At 47.9% G+C, this 21,976-nt stretch overlaps 1 protein-coding gene across 1 annotated transcript in view; it reads right to left on the bottom strand.

Moving 5' to 3' along the window:
- Window positions 1–21,976, bottom strand: part of FAM83F (family with sequence similarity 83 member F) — a 34,969-nt gene that overhangs the window by 12,472 nt on the left and 521 nt on the right. Inside the window, exon 2 of the mRNA XM_008074110.2 lies at window positions 21,502–21,970. Within this exon, the coding sequence (XP_008072301.2) occupies window positions 21,502–21,970 (469 nt within the window). The remainder of the gene's footprint in view (window positions 1–21,501; window positions 21,971–21,976) is intronic.

Below are 21,976 nucleotides of genomic sequence, written 5' to 3'. Positions count from 1 at the left end.
GGGAGCGGCCACGGCACTCCAGTCTGGGCGACAGAGTGAGACTCCAACTCAAAAAAAAACTTGAACGTAAACCGGACTTGGTGGCTCAGCTTGTAATCCCAGCACTTTTGGAGGCTGAGGCAAGAGGATTGCCTGAGCCCACAGGTTCGAGACCAGTCGGGTGACATGGTGAGAACTTGAATCTACAATAAATCACAATATTAGCCAGGTACGGTAGCACACATCTGTAGTCCCGGCTACTTGGAAGGTTGAGGCAGAAGGATCGCCGGAGCCCAGCAGGTCGACGCTGGGATGGCCGTGAGTGTGCCACTGCACTCCAGCCTGTGTGACAGAGTGAGACTCCAAATCAAAACAAACAAACAAGCAAACAAACAAAAAACTTGAGTCTTCCCTTTGTTCTCAGGAGCCCTCTCCATGGAACAACACGGAAGTGTGTCCCAGGCTGCAGTCCTTGACCCAATTACACTCTCTGTATTAATTTTGCCTTAGCATCTTCCTTTTGGGTTGACATTTTAATAATCATTCATACTATGTGTATGAATGAGTTTTGAGCTCCACAGACAGCATGAGGACCTAAATATAGGTGAACTACAATCGCTAATTTCAAGGGGTTAATCCAGGTGGAATGATAAGACCTTTGCACAAAATAACTAAGACATAAGGTAAATGAGATAAATGCCTTAAGAGCTGACAAATGATATGTGATGTGGGTTAGAGGGATGGGGTGGGGGGAGAGAGAGATTATCTCCAGTCAGGGAAAGACAAAGAAAGACTTCACTGAAGAAACTGAAACTTAAAGAGTGGAAAACCTTTGGGCACCAAGTGAAATGGGCAGGAGGCTGGGTACAGTGACTCACATGTCTGCAATCCCAACACTTTGGGAGGCTAAGGTGGGAGGATTGCTTGAGCCTAGGAGTCTGAGACCAGCCTAGGCAACATAGTGAGGCATAGTTGCTACAAAAAAAATATTAGCTGCGTGTGGTGGCACACACCTGTAGTCCCAGCTACTTGGGAGGGTAAGGTGGTAAGATCACCTGAGACAGAGTGACCCTGACTAGGAAAGAGAGAGAGAGAGAGAGAGAGAGAGAGAGAGAGAGAGAGATAGAGAGAGAGAAAGAGAAAGAAAGAAAATAAATGGGCAGGGAGGATAACCGAGCAGGGAAGTTGGCTGGGCTGCCATGCATGTGTATGCTCTGTACACGGGCACTGGGCTGAGGTAAGTGGGAGTTACCCCTACCCGAGGAAGGGTCACCCATATACAAGTGCCACATGGCCTAGCCAGGGTCCATGAAAGGAGCATTTCAGACAAAGGGCACAGCACAGACAAAGGCACTATGATGGTTAATTCTATGTGTTAACTTGATTAGGTCATGGTGTCTAGATATTTAATCAAACATTATTCTGGATGTTTCTATAAAGGTATGTCACGGATGAGATGAACATTTAAATCAGTGGACTTCAAGTAAAACAGGTTACCCTGAAGACCTTAGTAGAACACAGACTGACCTGCCTGAGCAGGAAGGAATCTGCCAGCAGGCTGCCTTTGGACTCGGGACTGCCACTCTTCCCTGGGTCTCCAGCCCACAAGCCTGCCTGGCAGATAGTGCATTTGCATCTCCACAGTCCCATGAGCTAATTCCTTAAAATAAATCAATATCTCTCTGTCTGCATGTCTCTCTCTGCCACACACATACATTCTGTTCATGTGTTTTAGGCAAATTTTCTAATTTGATCCTCACGATTATTCTGTGAGGAAGGGCTGGTAGTCCCCATTATAATTGAGGAAGTAAACACAGAGAGGCAAAGCAAGGTGTCCAAGGTTACAAGGCTAGCACAAGGCAGAGCAAGGAACTCAGGTCCATCTGGCTCCAAAGTCTTTTTTTTAATTTTTAGAGACAGGGACTCACTCTATCACCCAGGATAGAGTACGGTGGTGCAATCATGGCTTGCTGCAGCCTTGAGCTCCTGGGTTCAAGCAGTCCTTTTGCCTCACCTCTTGTGTAGCTGGGACTATAGGCACACACCACCGTGCTAATTTTTCAATTTTTTTTTTATAGAGATGGGGGTCTAGCTATGTTGCCTAGGCTGGCCTCTAACTACTGAACTTAAGCGATTCTCTCACCTCGGCCTCCTACAGCACTGGCATTATAGGCATGAATAACCACATCTGGCCTAAAGACTGGTTCTTTAAAAAGACTAAATAACATAGACAAACTTCTGCCAAGACTGATAAGAGATACTGAATGAAAATAAATACTGAATGAAAAGGAGAAATAACTACAGACATAATAGAGATTTAATAGTAATAGAAAAAATGGTAAAAAGAATATTAAGACCAGTTATACATTCATGAATTTGAAAACAAAGTACATGAATGACACACTAAAAAAGAAAACTACAAATAATACAACATCGTCAAGTAAAGTCCATCCTAGGAATGTAAAGAGGATTTAGTATCAGAAAATGTTTCTTTTTAATTTTAAATATTTATGGAGTCAAAGAGAAGGAAATAGCATATTATCTTAATAATTTTTTAAAAAGTATTTAATAAAGTTAGATCCCTTCTTGTGATTACAATTCTCAGAAAACTAATTCTCGGGGATCTTCCTTAATCTGATAAAGTTTACCTACTAAAAACCCACATGAAACATTTTACTTACAGAGAAACTTGAGATGTATTTCCTCTAAGTCTTGGGCAAGTCAAGGATACTCACTATCACCAATACTGTTCAACATAGTATTGAAGGTCCTAACCAATGCAATGAGACAATAAAAAGAAACAAGAGACATAAGGATTAGAGGAGACAAAACTACCAGTATTTAGAGATAACATAATTTTCATAGACATCAAGAGAAAAGCAATTAGAATAAGACAATTCAGCAAGATTGCCAGATATGAGAAAAACTTACAAAAATCAATAGCCTTCTTCCACTCTAGAAAATTAAGAAAGAAAGGAAGAAAGAAAGAGAGAAAGAAAGAGAAAGAGGGAAAGAAAGAAAAAGAAGGAAAGAAAAAAATAAGATCCATCCACAATTGAAATCTAAGTATACGTATGGTATTTAGAAATTAATACCTTTAGGGACAAATTCTCAAAACCCAATCAAATAAAACTTTAAAATATGTAAATAAATGAAGAGGTAAATCATGAAAAGATAATAGAATTTAATATTTTAAAATTTTAATATTCCATATATTAATAAAATGCAGTGCAATTCCAATAAAAATTCAGTAAATGTTTTTGAGAAACTCAAATACCCCTAAGATGTAAGGAAGAATAAAGATTCACAAATAGTTGCATCAATTCTGTGGGGAAAAGAAAAGCTAGGCTGGGCATGGTGGCACATACCTGTAATCCCAACACTTTGGGAGGTGGAGATGAGAGGATTGCCCGAGTCTAGGAGTTTGAGACCAGGCTGGGCAACTTAGTGAGACCTTGTCTCCAACATAAATAAAAATTTAGCCAGGCATGGTGGTGTGCGCCTGTAGTTCTAGCTACTTGGGAGGCTGAGGCAGAAGGATCCCCTGAGCCCAGCAGGTTAAGGCTGTAGTGGCCATGAGCGTGCCACTGCATTCCAGCCTGGGTGACAGAGTGAGACTCTGACTCACCAAAAAAAAAAAAAAAAAAAAAGCTAAAAGGGAACACTTGCCCTATTCAGAGTAAGACATACTTCAGAGCCATAGTAAGAATTGTAGTACTTAAATAGGAAGGGACTGATAAATAGACCAATGGAACAGAATGTTGAGACCAGAAACATGTGCTTGTGTGCACACACACACACACACACACATATATATATATATACACCCACATAGACATACATAAAACTTTGTGTATGATAGGGGTAGAATCACCGCTCAGTGTAGAAAAAAATGTTGTTTAGCAGATGCTATTTGGAAAAATTGGCTTACTACAAGAGAAAAATAAAAGTGGATCCATTTCCTCACACCATATATAAAAATGAATTTCAGGTAGGCTAAATATCTAAGTGTGAATGATAAAACTAATAAGAGAATTGATGCAATACAGGAACGTATCTTCATGACCTAGGGTAGGTAACAATTTCTTACAAACAAAAGTACAAACAAAAAGGCAAATAAAAATTAAACTAAAAAGATGTATTTGACAAATTAGGGATTTCCTATTTAAATAAAGATGCTGGCCAGGCTCAGTGGCTCAGCCTGTAATCCCAGCACTTTGGGAGGCCGAGGCAAGTGGATTGTCTAAGCCCATGGGTTCGAGACCAGCCAGGGAAACTTGGCGAGACTTCGTCTCTACAATAAAATAAAAAATAGCCAGGCACAGTAGCGAGTGCCTGTAGTTCTGGCTACTCAGAAGGCTGAGGCGGAAGGATTGCCGGAGCCCAGCAGGTTGACGCTGGGGTGACCATGCGTTCCACTGCACTCCAGCCTGGGTGAAGGAGTGAGACTCTAACTCAAATAAAGAAAGAAAGATGCCATAGACAAAGGTAACTGATGAGTGGTGCAATGTCTACAATCAAAAGGAATAATATACAAGGAACCCCCCTAAAAGAGCAAGAAAAAGGAAACAGATTAGAAAAATGGGCAAAGGATATGAAAAGCCAATTTCCAGGAAAAGAAAACTGAACTGCTAATAAGTATATAAAAAGAAGCACAGCCGGGTGTGGTGGCTCACGACTGTAATCACAGTGCTTTGGGAGGCTGAGGTAGGAGGATTGCTTGAGGTCAGGACTTTGAGATCAGCCTGAGCAACACAGGGACACCTCATCTCTACAAGAAAATTTAAAAATTAGCTGGGCATGGTGGCATGTGCCTGTAGTCCCAGCAACTCAGGAAGTTGAGGCAGGAGGATTACTGGAATCCAGAAGTTGAAGGCTGCAGTGAGCTATGAGTACGTCACTATACTCCAGCCTGGGCAAGAGAGTGAGACACTATCTCTATAAAGAAGAAAAAAAGGTATTTAAAACAAAGAGATGAGAGAGACTACTTTACAACTAAGTGATTAACTAAAAATTAGAAAGCTGATAATCCTACATGTTGGTAGGTGAGGCAAGGGGGACCCTCACTGCTGCTGGGAGGGAACCCTGGTGCAGCTAGCTATTCCACAGAGCAACAGGCCGAACTTAGAAGATTTAATTATGTGCATAACTATAAACCAACAAAACCACTCTTGGCTCTGCACCCCGGGATCTCTGCACAGGTCTATAAAGGGGCAGGAACAAAGATGTTCTTGCAGCCCTCTTTGGCATAGCAAGGAGTTGGCAATAACTTAGACATCTATCTCTGGAAGACTGGGTAAGGAAAATGTGAGGAATGGAATAGAATACTTTATAGCAGACAGAGGCAATGAACTAGTTCCACTAGTTCCACAAGCAGTAACTTGGATATTTCTTTTTAAAATAGATAGCTCAATGGAAAATGTTATAGAATGAAGGCCAGGCGCAGTGGCTCACGCCTGTAATCCCAGCAGTTTGGGAGGCAAGGAGAGAGGATTGCCTGAGCCCAGGAGTTCGAGACCAGACTGGGCAACTTGGCGAGACCTACATTTCAAAAAGAAAAAAATTAGCCAGGCATGGTGGTGCACACCTGTAGTTCCAGCTACTTGAAAGGCTGAGACGGAAGGATCCCTGAGCCATGAGCGTGCCACTGAACTCTAACCTGGGCGACAGAGTGAGAGTCTGACTCCAAAAAAAAAAAAGAAAAGAAAATGTTAAAGAATGAGATCTATAGCCTAATACCATTTATGTAAATAAAAGCACTACATAATATAATACTGCATGCTTTTCAAGAACACAAACATGTCTAAAGACATATACTGAGCACAGGAAGGTAGCTGCCCTTGGAAGGAGAAAGAAGTGGGAGCAAAGGAGAAAGGTAAAACAAGAGGGGCTTTCCATGGATGGATGATGGCAGTGTGCTGTGTACTGAGGTACACATCAGCTCTTTGCACTCAAGGTCCAAAACAGCCAACCAACCTACCAAACAAAACCATGTTCAAGTTCTCCCATTGGGCCAATACAGCGCAGGACCAGTACAGGGTAGGTCACAAGGAGGTTTGGCTGGACCACAGAGTGTTTCAACATGGTGCTGTCAAGTTCAAGCTTCATTATACCAGAAACGTGGCTCCATCACACGGTGATCACCATCACATAGTGCTCCTGACAGCTTATTTCCAAGTGCTGTCTAGGCCAGAGTTCATTGTCCTCTCATTTCTGAACTCTCCATGGTGTCCAGCTCAGAGTGGACTCATGTTCCTGAGGATGGCTTAACTGGTTCACAGAAGCACTTCACAGATTCACACTCTTACTTTCATTTTGTAATTGAAGAAATAAGCAAGAAAGTTGGCCTGCCCTTGCTCCACCTGTCTAAGTATGTTGGGAGAGGCAGCAGTCCCTAGGGCCCAGCTTTCAGGAGACTGTAAGTCTGCCACAACCTAGTGAAAGCCAGCCATCTGTGTCACTACCAATTAAACAATGAAATATCTGTAGTAGAAAAAAAATCAATTGCTCGCTGACTCCTGCAATCTAGTTGTGGAGGAGAAGTGATAATTACCCTCCTCTTTGGTCTCTGAGGGCCCTGCTTGACATTCAGCGCCTCAGCATCAGGCCCAGGAAAACCAGCTCCCCACTCGCTCAGTTCCGGCCTTTAACTGTCCATGTGATTTTCTGCACTGAGCAGAACTTCAAGGCTCCCAGTGTAGCTGGAAAATCAGGTTTAAAAAGGGACGTCACAGGCTCAGAATCTAGGGAAACAGATTTTGTCATCCCCGCCTCTTGGCTGGCTCCCTACCCCCAACATCCTTTACCTGGTTACCTACTGATATGCAACACCCAGGGAGAGAGGTTAATTCGAGGTGGCAGTAGTTTTTAAAAGCTGTCGCAGGCATGCTGGCAGAGAGGCTCTGATGTTGTAAGACTCCTCGTTGGGTGTTTGATATCCCGCCTGGGCGGTGGGGAGGGAAGCGAGGGGAGTGAGGGAGCCTCCGAAAGCCCCTCTTCTAGCATTCAGCTTTAATTAAACTGCTAGCTTTTCCCATTCTCTTTCTGGACTCCTTAATTTCCATTAGATAACAAAAATGACAAGAAGGGCTCCACCTTGCCCCTGCACCCCTGGTGTGTTTGGATGACCCAGACTATGGAAGGCACTGCTTTGTCAGACGTCCACACCATGTCCACACCTACAGAGCTGACTGCTGCCTGGACATGTCCCCCAGCCTGCCCGGCAGGCACCCCCAAAATCAGCATCCTCTTGGTCACCCTGGCAGAAAGACTAAGACGTCCTCCTCCTCTCCACTGACCAAATTCCATCGGTTACCCAGTGTAGTAGCTCCCCCACCCTGGACCCCGGGCTCCTCCTCTGGATCCCCTTCTTTCTGCTCCTGCTGGTACTGCTGCCCTAGCTCAAACCCTCCTCATTTCTCATTGAACTTCTGGAACAGCTTCCTAACTGCTCTCTCCTCCTCCATCTCTGCCCTCAGATTCATTCTCCACAGCAGTAATCCCCTTAAAACTACAAACTGATGAGCCAGTGGATCTTGTAGCCATAAAGAGACCCAACTTCTTGATTTGGCATTTGAAGGGCCTTATGATTGGCCCCTTTCCTCCTGTCAAGCTTCATCTTGGGCCATATCTCACCACTGCCCCTTGCTCTCAGCTGTGCAGGATGACCTACAGGTCCCTTAACACAAGGCTTCTCACCGTGGCACTAGCGACCTTTTGGGGCTAGATAATTCTTTGTTGTGGGGCTGTCCTGTGCATTGTAGGATACTGAGCAGCATCCCTGGGTTCTACCCACTAGACACCAGAAGCATCACTGCCATTCATGACAAATGTCCCTTGGGAGACAAAATTGTGCCACCCACCACCTTGAAAACCATGTACATATCAGACAGTGTCGAGTCCTTTTGCTGCTACTGTTCTGTACCTCTGTGAAATACCCATAAATCTTTCAAGATTCAGCCAAGAATTTCCCCAGCTTCTCCCCACTGAATACTATTAGCCACCTCCTGCTTACTGGTCAAATCACAGAGCTCCTTGATTGTAACATTGACTTAAGTTCCTGTCCCTTCCTAGGCTTGGGTTCTTGTATGGCAAGGACCATCTGATTTATTTCAGTCTTGCCACTCTCAGCACAGAGCTCAACAGAGTCACTTTTCCATGTCTGTAGCATGAATGTCTAAATGGAGAAAATTTCGTGTCTATTATCTGATTTGTTGGCTGCAGGTGTAGCTTTGCAGTTTTCTCCTTTATTTCATAGGACAAAGCGCTTAGGTGAAGGGGAAGAAAAGAACGCTGAGCAAGATTACTGGTTAGATTGTTTTGCTGGAAGGCACTGGTGAAGTTCTTCCTCAGGGACCCAGGGAACGGAAAAGAAGTTAGCACTTTTGGGAGCTGTTGCCTGAGTGAAAGCTCAAAGATCTGGCCTCTGCCTTTACTTCACCCACCCAAGATCTCAAAGGAGCAGCCAGCCCTGATTGAGGACAGTATTTATCCAAAGAGTAGAAGTGCCACACCAAGGAAACCAGGCCAGAAGGTAGGACGCCCACCAGAACATACAGCAAGTACCTTTGTGCAAATTATGAAAAGGAAAGGAGCCTTCCTCTCTGTGATGGGGGCAAAGCCAGGAAATGGAGTTGCCTGTCAGCCCCCACAAAGCCCCATAGCCATGTCCACATATAGGGAACAAGCTGTACCACTGTGGCCCCTACAAGTGGTTCCTAGACTCACAGATATTCCAGACTCGCAGAATCTCAGAGCTAGGAGGAAACTTGGAAAGCATCTAGCCCAGTCTGGAGGTGAAAGTTACGCAGCTGGGTCTTTGGAGAGCTGGGACTACAGCCCAGGTTTCTGACCCCAGTCCTGAGCTTTTCTACGGACACCAAGCTGTCACCCCCAGACAGGTATGGTAGGCTCTGAGGACAGATAAACTCTGGCTAGGACCCCAGGCCTCCTCTGGTCACATGAAACCAGGATGCAAGCTGAGATGTGTGGAGAGAGACAGATAATACCATCCTTCTTTTCTTTTCTTTTTTTGAGTTGGAGTCTCACTCTGTCACCCAGACTGGAGTTTAGTGGCTGCTCCCGGCCACTGCAGCCTCGACCTGCTGGGTTCTGGCGATCCTTCCGCCTCAGCCTTCCAAGTAGCTGGAACTACAGGCGTGCACTACCACGCCTGGCTAATTTTTTGATTTATTGTAGAGATGAGGTCTCACCAAGTTGCCCAGGCGGGTCTCGAACCCGCAGGCTCAGGCAATCCACTCACCTCAGCGTCCCAAGGCACGGAATTACAGGCTGAGCCACTGAGCCCAGCTATCATCCTTCTTTTCACTAGGGGCTCCAGCTCTGCTGATGTGAAGCTCCAGACTCTGGGGTGAGCATAGCTGCTGCTGCCTACAAAGATCCCAAACTCTGCCCCTTCTTCACCCAGCTCTGTAGTGTGAATAAGCAAGAGACCACAGGCCAAGCTTGCTGACCTCAGGGGCGTGCTGGTGACAAGTCATTCTCCTGGGGGAGGAGGGGAAGGAGCCAGGGACATTTCCCGCTTATTACCCATATGAGCCTGGGGTCTGAGTTACCTCCAGTGCCAGCCCTGCCTGCCTCCCAGGGCTGTTGAAAGGTTCGGATAAAACCATGTCCATGAAGTCCCAAGAAAATGCTGTACGGTTTGGGAGATCATTAAATTCGTTTTCTATAAGGCGAATGCACCTAACTCCCCACTTCTTAAGCCCTGAGGTCCCTCAGGGCAAGCTGCTGCCTTCTAGAATGGCCATCTGTCTGGCAGCCTAGGGGAGTTAATTTGTCTGCGACCAGAGGGCCATCTCTGTCTTTCCTATGGAGGGTAGTGCTGCGTCTGCCCGAGCAGCCTCTGGCTCAGACATCTCCACCTGTGGTTTCTCCTTCTCTGATCTCCCCAAAGAGAGTGATCAAGGTCTACAGGGCAGTGTATGTCAAATTTCAGCATGTCAAGATCACCTGGGAGCCGGGATGGAGGGTGTGCCTGTAGAAGATGCAGATTCCAGGGCCTCATCCTCAAAGATTCTGATTCATCGGGCCCAAGAAAATGAATGCATTTTAACAACACCTCCTATCCTCCATTGATGCAGGAGGTGGGCAGATCACACTCTTAGTGAAGGCTAGAGGGTGGTAGATATGATTCTGCAGGTGAAGCAACAGCCCCAGTACCTGGCCTGCTGTGAGTAATGGCTAAATGCCGGTGCCCTCTTCTTTCCTCAGTGATGGAGCCTAGAACAAAAGGGCCATCACCTCAGAGAAGGGGGCCAGAGGAAGGAAACAGCCAGTGAGGGACCCGCCAAGCTCACAGGGAGCCAGGCAGCCAGAGCCTCTGGCAGCATAGACATCAAGGTGGAGATGTGGTTCCTCTGCTCAATGCCGTGCCCAGCAGGCCCAGCCCTCGGTGGTGATTACAATCTAGGGAACATTGCACTTCCAGAAAGGTCAACACTTGAACTAATGGAGGGGAAGGGCAGCCCAATTAAGGAAAAGTCTGCATGATGCACTGTTCGTCAGGCGATGCAGGGCGTCTACACCCACACACAAGCAGTCACAAGTCCTGCTAAGAGAACTGCTGCCAGAGTAAAATTCCTCAAGGTGATGCCTGCCCCAAGTGGCCGGGCTCTGCCCTTCCTCTTAGATGGTGTACGGCACACAGTGGTGCTCCGTGGCAGCCTGAAGCAACACTAGCTTACACTGTCCTGAACACTAGCTTACACTATCCCTACTTGGCATATGGATCCCATAACATGACCCTAAGTACATCATTTCCTTGCTCAGATACTCTGTGGCTGCAGGCTGCCTACAGAATCTAGTTGAAGGCTTCAGCCTGGTTGAAGACCTCCTTGTGCTTCCAACCCAAAGATGCATTCTTCCACTTCCTCCCCTGATAATCAGGACACACCCTTCAAGATAACTCTGTGTTCTCCCAACATACCCATCAGGCTCTGGTTCATGCCTTAACTCATACTGTCACCACCCTAAGCCTGTGGTGATGGCATGCTCTAGCTCTGTTGAGGCCTTTGTTTTGGGTTTTGTTTTAGATTAGAAAATACAGCTTATTATTCAAAAATAAATTAGAGAGAAAGAGGAGATTCACCTCCCCAAGGTAGAGGAGGGGACCAAAGGCAGAAAACATGGCCTGGCCATAGCTCAAAGAGCACCAGAGTCTAGCAAGGCAATGGCAGTTTTACCCTTCCTTAGGCTGTCCCAGGATCATCCTCTGTCTTCAGTCCCCAGAGAGTGTGTGCCCTCCCTGGGATGCGTGTCTGCTCAGACCTGTGTCTGTTTAAGCACATGGGGGTATCTCCTTCATCTACCCATGAAGGGTAGGGGGCAGAGCTCTGCTATTCCTTCTGCATAGAGCCTGGCACACAGTGAATGTTCTAAACAGAATACCTCTGTGTAGGGGGTTTCCCTCGGAGAGCTGAGAATGCAGTTTGGGCCTGAGCCCTGGCTTGCTAAGAAGGCAGAACCAAATCCAAAAGGGTCTTGCTGCCTGCCACCCGGAGGCCAGGCTGCCCCTACCCCAGCAGCAAGGCATCTGTGCTGTGTCAGCTGAGGCTTCCCAGCTGTCTGTAGCCATGTTACATTGTTTCAGGCTCACTAATTAGACATCATTAAACACCAGGCTCCCTCCCCACACTGGCAGCAGTGGGATTCCACCCAGCCAGGCCATTTCCTCTTCCAGACGCCTGGACGGTGGCATGAGGTTCTGTTCCCAACCCTGTGGGTCATGTCTCCCTGCTGCACCCGCTGGGGCTCACTCTCTATTGAACTGACCCTATGAGGCCATCACTCCTGACAGCCTCACCCTGGATAAGGTTAAATGAAGGGGGACATCCAAAGGAGACACAGGGTGGCTCTCCAGAGAAAGAGGGACAGACTGTACCCTCGTGAGCAAGGTCAACTAATTCAGCTGTGAAAAACCATCCGTTGTGACCCACCAGGGAGTAAGCATGGCAATTCTTCTTAAGATCCTAGGCCAGCTTTCTCCTGCCCCACGGCACGCTCCTGGGATGACTTCCCCGGCACTAAGTTGGTGTTAATTAGTGAAAATTATCTAATGCAAGCTCATTTTAACATTAGCTTAAAGCCAAACATAATTAGGAAGATAAATCAGCTGCTAAAAAAAATCCATTGAAGACACACAAACGATTTTTAGGATCATCTGCTGGCTTGGGTTACGAGCCTTGAGCTCTCAGCACCCTGCAGCACATGGGCAGAGCAAGGCAGGAGGACTCAAGAAGTACCTGCCAGGATCTTTCTTGATTGATCCATCAGGGGAAGACAACCGGAGATGGCAGTTTGCCTGGTAGGTTCTGAGAAGTAGCAAAGATGAACTATGTGGCTACTGCTGGGTGATATGACCTGGGAGGGCTACCCCCAAGAGGCAAGGTGAGAGTGTGGTGAGGGCTGGGGTTGGGGAAGGTGGTCAGGAGGGCATTCGGGTGATGGGAACAGCATGAGTCCATGTGCCCCCAGGCCTGCAGGCTTGCACACAGCCCGCCCTCTGCTCATCCTGCCCTTCCACAATGAGATGATTCAGCATCAGTTCTCAGGAAGCCTCTATTCACCTTAGTTCAAGTACAAGAGCCTGGGACTCAGACTCATCTCCGTTCCCATCTAGCTTCATTATTTACCAGTGGTATGACCTTATCCTCTCTGAACCTCAGTCTCCTCATCTGTCAAATGGAAAGTTGCTGAACTGGTATAAAAATTAAATGAAATAATGTATTCTAAGGGCTGGTTTATGTCTGGCACTTAAATGCTCAATAAATAATAGCTACCAGTCCCTGTAAGTCATTTTCTTTTTATCTCCCCCATTAGACTTAAGGCAGGGTCCACATTTTATTCATCTGTAAATTTCTGGTACCTGGCACATAGCAGGTTCTCAGTAAAACATATTGAATGACTGAGAAAATGTGGGAAAACTCCGCCTGTTCCTGGGAGCCCTCATGGGCAAGGGCATTACGGACACTTACAGTCTGTCCTTGAAGACCCAAAAGGGAAAGAGTCCTGGTCCCCACTTCTGCCATACCACTCCTGACTCACTGCTAAAAAATGAAACAAAAAGAACCCTTATCAGGAGCCTCCCACATGCCAGCAGTACTGTGAGGAGCCCAACAGAATGATGACCAGCATACAAGCTGTGCTGGGAATGAGTTTCCAGATCATTGGAAACCTGGGCCAGAGAGACTAACGATTAGAAGAGCCATAGGCTCTCTTCCAGGACTAAGATTAGGGGATCATTAGCAAGTCCACAGACTCCATGGATTTCAGAGAAGGAGAGAAAACTGGGGAAGGCAGAAGCTTCAGTTGGGGCTGACTGGCCATGGCAGCTGGGTGGTGAGTTGGGATAGGGCTGGGGGAGGGGCAAGGACAACTAGAGTGACTCAGCCTGGAGGGGTGGCTCAGGACAGCGTCAGAAGCTGAGCCAGGAGCAGGAACAGGCTGTCAGCCAGAACTGAGCCCGGGGCTCATTTGTTCTCTGCCCTGCTCCCTGCCTCTCCACCTCCAGCTCAGGTTGGAAGCTTGCCCCTAAACAGGCTCTGCTTTGCACAGCCTAAGAAAAGGGAGGCGGATCTGGCCACCAGCCAAAGTGTGGCAGCATCCCAGCAGGTGAGAAGATGGAGCTGCTAGGCTAGGAATCCCCTCAAGGTCTCGGCCTGTCAGGGAGGGGCACAAGTCCCAGGGGGCCAGAAAGTAGCCACAAAGAGGACAATATAGGTCTCTAGAAGCTACCTACACCCAGCTTCCCTGTGTCACCTGCCCCCATGTCACCGAGCAGAAAGAACTCTCTTCCCTGCACCTGGCACAGATTGGAGCAGCTAACAGTTACATACTTGCCTGTCTCCAAAACTGGCCCGAGAGCCTCCCACAGCCCGGCTGGTGACGGATACACTTTGAAGGTTTCTGGAAGTTTTAGAGGGAAGAGATGGCCTCGAGAACAATTTCCAAGGGTAAACTGTATTTTTCAGAAGGACACAGCCTTGAACTCAGACCTGAGTGGCATCCCAGCTATCCTCTTATGCATTCTATAAACTTATGCTTTCCCTGAGCCTCTGGAAAAATACTACTTCCCTTGCAAGGTGCTGAGGACTGGAGTAATGAAAGGAAACAGAATGCAAGGCACCTATCTAATCTCTCAGCAATGGCAACCCTTCTTAAGAGAAGTCCTGAGTTGGGTTCGGTGGCTCAGCCTATAATCCCATGCCTTGGGAGGCTGAGGTGAGTGGATTGCCTGAGCCTGCGGGTTCGAGACCCACCTGGGCAACTTGGTGAGACCTCATCTCTACAATAAATCAAAAAATCAGCCGGGCGTGGAGTGTGCGCCTGTAGTTCCAGCTACTTGGAAGGCTGAGGCGGAAGGATCACCAGAGCCCCAGCAGGTCGAGGCTGCGGTGGCCAGGAGCGGCCACTGCACTCCAGTCTGGGCAACAGAGTGAGACTCCAACTCAAAAAAAAAAAAAAAAAGAGAAGTCCCTTTTATCTGTACATATTACTCATATATTTCTCAAAGAGACCTCTCAGTCTTGCATTAGATTTTCAAAACCATCTTGTAGAAGTAAGCAAGAAGGCAAGCATTATCCCTATTTTACAGATACAGAAATGAATCCCCAGCAAAGTCAAATGAATTGCCCAAGTTACCCAGTGAGCTAGAAAAGAGACAGCCAGAGCAAGAATGATGATTCCCAGGCTCCTGGGTCCCAGCTGCAGACTCCCTTCCTTGGCAGTGGTCTGCATCTTCTGAGACCTCCGCCCAATTGACCTGGCTTTGTTACCAAGCAACCAAGAGAAGATCAAAAAGAAATTTACTAAGGACCCCACCTTTTACTTTTGAATTCTCAGAGTTTCAGAGACCCAAAGGGTCAGATTTCAGAGGAGCAAATCCTCCCCTCCCTCTTCTTCAAAGAGGGAAACAAAACCAAAGGTCATGATTACATCATAGTAAACCCTCAGCACCCCCCACTCACATACTCCAGTCTACTGGGCCTCTTTTCCCAGTAAAAGCTTTGGTTCTCCAGAACTAAAAGAACTGAGGACCCTTTTCAGACTGCCCTGGGGCTCCTTGGGCTACGCCTGTGCAGCCAGTCCAGCCCTTCAGGATGACTGTGTTCAGGCAACATTCTCAGGAGATGCACCTTCCTGCCCAAATCCTCTCTGCTCATGGCAGATCCTGAAGCAGATCCTGGACTGAAGATTCAGATGCCACAGGCTCCCACAGGTAGCTTGGAGGCAGGCAGGCAGCTGTCCTCACCAACCACCACCTCTGCCATCAAATCAAGGTCAACCAATAAGTTCAAGGAGATGGGGAGGTGGGCAGTGGGCTCCTGTATCCCACGAAGGTGGGAATAGGAAACACATCTGCACAAAGCCTCTGATCTCCTGGGTGGGGCACCCCGGCTTTCCTCCCCTGCTCTGCAAAAAGACAGAGAAGGCAGCAGTTTCTTTCTAAGACAATGAACATTTGTACAATGTTCTAATATCCTCAGCTTTCACACAGTTTCTCCTTGTTTTTTCAAAACCATCCAGAAACCTCAGTATTATCTTCTTTATTGTATCAGTCAGGAGCCTCAGAGGGGATGGTGATTCACTCAAAGGAACATACCAGTGGCCAGATAAGACAAAAACCAAGACCTTTCAACTTCAGGGCCTGTCTTCTGTCCTTGACAAGAAGCTGGGTCTATTGCTCAGGAATCCTAGCTCCTGAGATCAGTGATTGAACATAAAAGAGAAAACTCAGAACCCAGTAGCCAAAGCACCTAGGGCTTGCCAAGGATGCTTGGACAGACTAGGCGAGATCCTGGAAGGACTGTGAAGTACTTCTTCCCTGGAATGTCAGCCTTAATGGGACAAAGTCTCTGGGATTACCTGGTGCCTTTGAAACAAAGCTCGTGTGAAATGGTCACTTGCAGAAAGGTTAGGAGAGGGGACAATGTGTGTGGCCTGTGGGTCCCTGGGCTGCCCAAGAGGCCTCCTCTTGCTCTGTGCAGGCTTCTAAAAGGCAACTCAGAAGCTTCTAGATAGAATCAACTGTCCCTCTGAGATGGAAGGGGAAGAGAATGGGAAAAGGAGGAAGGTCAAGAGGTATTAGGAACAAATCAAGAACTGGGACCAGCTCTCAAACAAGGTGGTAAGATGGTTACTGAATGCATTATCCAATGCTCAGAATTCAAAACCAGTAACATTAAAACAATTTCTATATGTAAGTTGGATTTTTTTTTGTTGTTGTTCCATCTCAATGCCCAGCATAGGACCTGGTATAGAGAAGGTGTTTCATACTATTTGCTGGATGTAGCTGAATGAGGGAATTGTCCTTAGAAGTTAACGGGGAAAGACAGTTGGCTCTACTCAGGGGCAAAGATTGCCATCTGCAGAGCTAAGTCTCGTGGTGAGGTGAGCTGATGACTCCGAGTCTTTGCCACATCCCTGGGCATCTGTATCCCAGCTGTTTACTGCACCTTTCCATCAGCTCCCAGACCTCTAACCAAGACTGCTAAACTTGGCCAATCATGACTCCTGCTCAGGAACCTTTCCCCAAATCCCTGTGACCCATCCCCCTGCCTGCTCCAGCTCTCCCCAATTTAGAGTATTCTTCTCTCTGCTGACAGACAGCTTGTTAGGTGGGGATTAAAGGAGTCCCCTGGGTAATGTGCAATTCAACAGGGATGTCTCCAGACACTTGCTTCCCCAGAGGGATGGGTGGCCAATAGAAGACAGTTTTCAATTCTATAAACAGATCATTGACCACCTGTGACAGTCAGGGCACTATTGGGCCCCACAGAGGAGATTGGGAGGAATAAGACACAGTCTCTGCTCTTCCAAATCTTCCAACCCAGAAGGATCAAATGAGCTCTCCCAAACCAAGTCGTGTGGAACTCGTGCATTGAAAGTCTCATAAAATGCCAGGGAAGAGGTGGCCTCTCAGCCAGGCCTTGAAGGAAAGAGGACAAACTCACTGACAGGCAGAGATGCATCAGGGGACCAGATGGCTACCCACTCCCCTCTTTCCTCAATCAGTCAGGCAGGCCTATTCCTCTAACTACAACAGAATGAAAAAGGGTAGCCCCTAGTTAATAAGAGTTATGTATTCCAGCAAGCTCCCGCTCCTGGGTTGTGTTTATAGTCTTCATGGGGGCATTAGTAACCCTGACTAAGGACCTGGGGATGCTGTGTAATCCCCTCGTCCTTGGACCTCAGAGATCTCCTCCTGAAATAAAGACAATGGCTTGCCTTACATGGCTATTGAGGCTCCAAGGAAATTGGGCAGCTTTTAGTAAACGAAGAAGAGCTGGTTAGCTGGTACATTTGGGTGTGAGCCAAGGAATGTGGGGGTCAAGGGTCAATCTTTGGGGGTGGCTGGTAAGTTTTTCTCTGTTCCTGAAGTGCAAAGCAATGTTCACTAAACCTATCCGGCAGCCTCAAACACGGAAGCTGCCGTTCACAAGGGAGTTGGGGTACAAGAACGTGTGGATGGCTTGGTGCCATTTCATCCTCCTTGCTGTTCAGACATGCCTATAGACAGGTCTCAGCATCAAAGGGCCTTCCCTAACCTGGTTTAGGGGCTGGGCAAGTGCCCCTCCTCCACACTCCTCCACACCCTCTGTCAAGCACTCTTCACACTGTATTATAATACTGGATTAGCAGATGATTAGGCTATTTCAGAGCAGAGGTGCATTTTATATGTGTTTTTTACTAAGGAATGCTTAGCACACAGTAGACCTCCAAATATTTGTCCAATGACTAAATGGACACAAAATCCTTCCAAGTTGCCAGCCTGTTCAAACTGCAGTTGTTTGGTTCTTCCTCTGCCTTTGCAAATAAGAACCAGCATTTCTCAGTCTGTACATGGTCCTGTTGTAAGTTCACTCCCTGGCAGTTAAATTGATCTGAGCAGCCCAAGTATCAGCAACTTACCTGGTCTTCTTTGCTGGCATGGCACAGGCCAGGAGCTCATTTCTGGGTCCCTAAAGTCACCCTTTCTGCCTGTAGTTTAAGTAGGTGAAGTATATGGTTCAGAGGCAGTAAAATAAGCAGGTCACTCAAGGGGAAAAAAAACTGCAGGAAAAAATCCCACCCCACAAGCAAACAGTTGAATGTTTGAATGCAGATTACTGCATTCTTGGGAAGGTCTTTCTGCCATCTGCAGAGGCCCAGGGAGCAGATAGTTTACACTGACCTTCTCAAAGACCTTCCTCCCATTCCATACGGCCCTACCTCCACACTTGCTGGGTCATTTCCTCACTGGCCATACTCAGCCCCTCCTTCTCAATCCCCAATCATATTTGCAAAGTGGCCCCTAGTTAGGCTCCTCTCTTTATATCCCTGAGGACCAGGTACAGAATCCCTGGCCTGTGACTGTGGAAAAGTCATGGCACCTCTTTCTGAACCTTAGTTTCCTATTAGTCATTCGGAAACAACAACAATAACAAAGATAGTACTTCACAAGGTTATTCCGAGGATTAAATGAAATGCCAAATTCTCTGGCACATGATTGGACGTGTGCAGGTCCTTCTGCCTCCCATGCAGTTACCCCTGTTTCTGCACATAAACCATCTCAGTCTGCCCTACCAGGGCTAACGGCAACCAGACTCACAGAAAACAAAGGAAACTCCCTCCTCCGGGGTGAAAGGAAGGAGGAAGGATCTACTTTAATGGCCTCGGAAGGTTGCCTGCCAGTTGCACAAGCTGGTGAGAGGGTGAGAAACAGGCAGCAGTCAGAAGGTAGTCTTTAGAGCGGAAGCCAGTGACCTGGGTACTTCTATGCCAGCCATGTGATCTTGCAGCAAGTCCTCTTCCTTGTCTTGACCTCAGTTTCCTTACCTATGGAACAGGGTCAGCCTCTCTGTCCTACCTACTCCACAGGGTCTTTGAGGAGGCTGTACAGACACATGGGACAGTGGTTAAGGGTAGGGGCCCAAAGAGCCTGGGAGTTGAGTGGGCATGGACAGGGTCAGATGCTGCTGCTGCCATGCCCTAGGCCCTGTTTTAAGACCCCCCACACCAGTCCCCACACAATACTTGGCTCCCACCTTGACAACTTTCTTTTGCTGCCAACCAAATCTTGCTTTTTGGAAGCAAGAATGTCTCGCTCCTGTTCTAGAGGCTCTTACAGAGAAACTGCCTGTTCTAGTTTATGTTTCTCTTCCTTTCCAGCTCTGCAATTCACCTCCTTCAGGAAACCTTCCTAGATTAGGCATATCCAGCCTCAAAGAGTTTCCTTCCAGCAGAGGCCCAGCATTTGAGTAAACTCCTGGAGGGCAAAGGCCACAGCTTGTTCTTCTTTATGGCTAGTGCCTAGCATGCAGTAGGCACTCAGGAAATAACTACTAGTGAAATCTGTACATTTCGGATTGGTTCACAATGGTTAAAGTTGCTGTGGCTAAGAATGCCCCACTAGGCAGCAGAGCCCTGGCATCCCATGTGGGACTAGAAGCCTCAGTGGCCAGGGGCCCTGTCTTTCTCTGTTACAGTTTGTAACAGAGATATACAAACTGTAACCCAAGTGGTGACCAGCTAGCTCCATTCAAGCACCTTGCTTAATGCTATTGCACCATGATTTCAGACAGTGGGGCAGGGTAGCATGGTGGTTAAGAGCAAGGGCCTTGGTGTTTGGATCCTGGCTCAGCCACTTACTAGCTATGGGACCTTGGGCAAGAAACTGCTCTGGATCCTGATTTATTTTTCACCGAAAATAAGAAAAAATACCTCTCTCACCTAGTTAAGAAAAGGAAATGAGAAAATGCAGTTAAGTCATTAGCACTGTGGTTGGCACATATATTAAGTGCTAAATAAATTGAGGTTTAGTCGGGCTCGGTGGCTCAGCCTGTAATCCTGTGCTTTGGGAGACTGAGATGAGTGGACTGCCTGAGCCCGCGGGTTCCAGTCCCGCCTGGGCAACTTGGCGAGACCTCATCTCTACAATAAATCAAAAAATGAGCCAGTTCCAGATACTTGGAAGGCTGAGGTGGAAGGATTGCCGGAGCCTGGCAGGTCGAGGCTGCGGTGGCCGGGAGCGTGCCACTGCACTCTAGTCTGGGCGACAGAGTGAGACTCCAACTCAAAAATAAATAAATAAATAATAAATTGAGGTTTAGTTAGTATTATGTCATGAGACTTGACCCCTGGCCCCAGCAGCAGCCTGCTGCCCAGAACTGCCTTCCATTTCCCTTTCCTCTCCTCTGTGTTCAATATTGGCTTTTTCTTCTGCAGAACACAATACACAAAGAAAGCTCAGTCAGGCAAGGAAGAATTACCTGGGGGTGGGGGATAGAAATATGGACAGTGAAAAGTTAACCCTTCTTCTCATAGTCAATCTAGTCAACTACCTAGATCACCCCTTCCAGGAAGAGGTACCCTACCACTGGGTTTTCCAGTTTTGTTTTTCCTCCTTAGGCCTGTTCAACCTCCAGGAGGAACAGGACTCCAACCACACTCATTGAGTTGAATTCAAATGGTGAACCCAAGCCACTTCCTTGTTGTATATTCCGAATCGGGCACCAAAAGCTGCTGGTATTTAACAAATCTTGTGCACAGGAGCACAATTTAACAACACCACCACAAAAGATACAGAATGCCCCATTATGTTCGAATTTTAGATAAACAATTAAAAACTTTTCAGTATCAGTATGTCCCATGTAATATCTGCAATAAATTGGGATAAACTAAAAAATTATGAATTGTTAATTTGAAGTTCAAATTTAACAGGGCAACTATATTTTACCTGGAAGCTACCCAGGCACTCCTACCCAAAGGCATAAAGATTAAATAAAGTCTTCCTGCTTCACTGCTTACGGTCTTCACCAGCTTTCTAACCAGCCACCCTGGAAACATCCCTCCTTGCAACTCCCAAGCAGAGCAGATGTGCCAAGTAGGAGCTCTTTCCTGAGCTGCTGAGTCCAGTGATCTGCCTTGTCAGAGCACCTAGCACAGTGCCAGGCACATTGTCGGTGTTCAAAAGACATCTCCCCAATTCATTCCAGGCTGCTGGATCTCTAGTACTGGACCTGGGAGAGTGTGAATGTGTGGGGCCAGGCCAGCCTTGACTGGGGTGGGGGGAGTTCCAAGAGCAGCATGGCTGGGATGGGGGTGGGGAGGTCACCACCACCCACTTCCTGGAGTTGTTTTGACGATCACTGAGAAAATAGCCAGGGAAATGTTCTGAAAATCCCTGGGTGGCACATAGGCTATTATCAAGACCTTTGAGTGGCCTGTTTTACCACAGGGCTTCAGCCCTCACTCTTCCCTAGGGAAAAGCACAGACAGGGAAGTTTCAGAAGCACGAGCAAAGCCAGCGCCTCTGGTCACTGTAACAAGGATGACTAACGTCTATCCAGCACGGTGTGATTTGCCTCTCTAGAGGCCTCACCATCGGCCGTGGTGAGGGCGGGGTAGGGCCCGTTTTCCAGAGGGTGGTCAGGGCAGCCTGCCCCAGGCCCTGCCTCGGAGCCGGGGGTCTGGTCCAAGAGGCTGAGGGCCCACTGGTGTGGGGTCGGGGACAGGGCCTACCTTCTGGGCCAGTTGGATCATCTGCCTGACCACCTGCTTGAGGTGCGGCGCCGTCTCCTCCTTGGGCGGGTGGGTGAAGAGGGTGACGCGGCTCACGCCACGGTAGAAACTGGTGTCCGTCCAGCCCAGGTCCAGCGGGGGTACCTCGGTATCCGAACGGTCGGGCCAGTAGGCCAGGGACTCGCCAGGCTCGGCCGGGGCCTGCGCAGGGGCCTTGGCCTTGGCCTTGCTCTTGCCCCGGGCGTTGGCGGCGGGGGCTGCGTCCTCGTAGGGGCTCCAGGCGTCGCGGAGGGCCTGGCGCTCCTGGCTGGACAGGAAGTCCCGCAGCTGCTCCTTCTTGACCCGCTCGCGGTAAGCCTGCTCGCCGCCGCCCAGCAGCGCCTCCAGGGCGGCCCGCCGGCGCTCGCAGTAGTAGAAGGCGGCCTGCGCCTCGGTCACCCTCTCGTTCACGTGCGCCTCGTCCAGGCAGCTCAGC

Source organism: Carlito syrichta, unplaced genomic scaffold (assembly GCF_000164805.1).
Source record: "Carlito syrichta isolate Samal-C Ts95f unplaced genomic scaffold, Tarsius_syrichta-2.0.1 Scaffold316302, whole genome shotgun sequence".
Lineage (NCBI taxonomy): Eukaryota > Metazoa > Chordata > Mammalia > Primates > Tarsiidae > Carlito > Carlito syrichta.
This window is presented reverse-complemented; position numbering and strand designations above follow the sequence as displayed.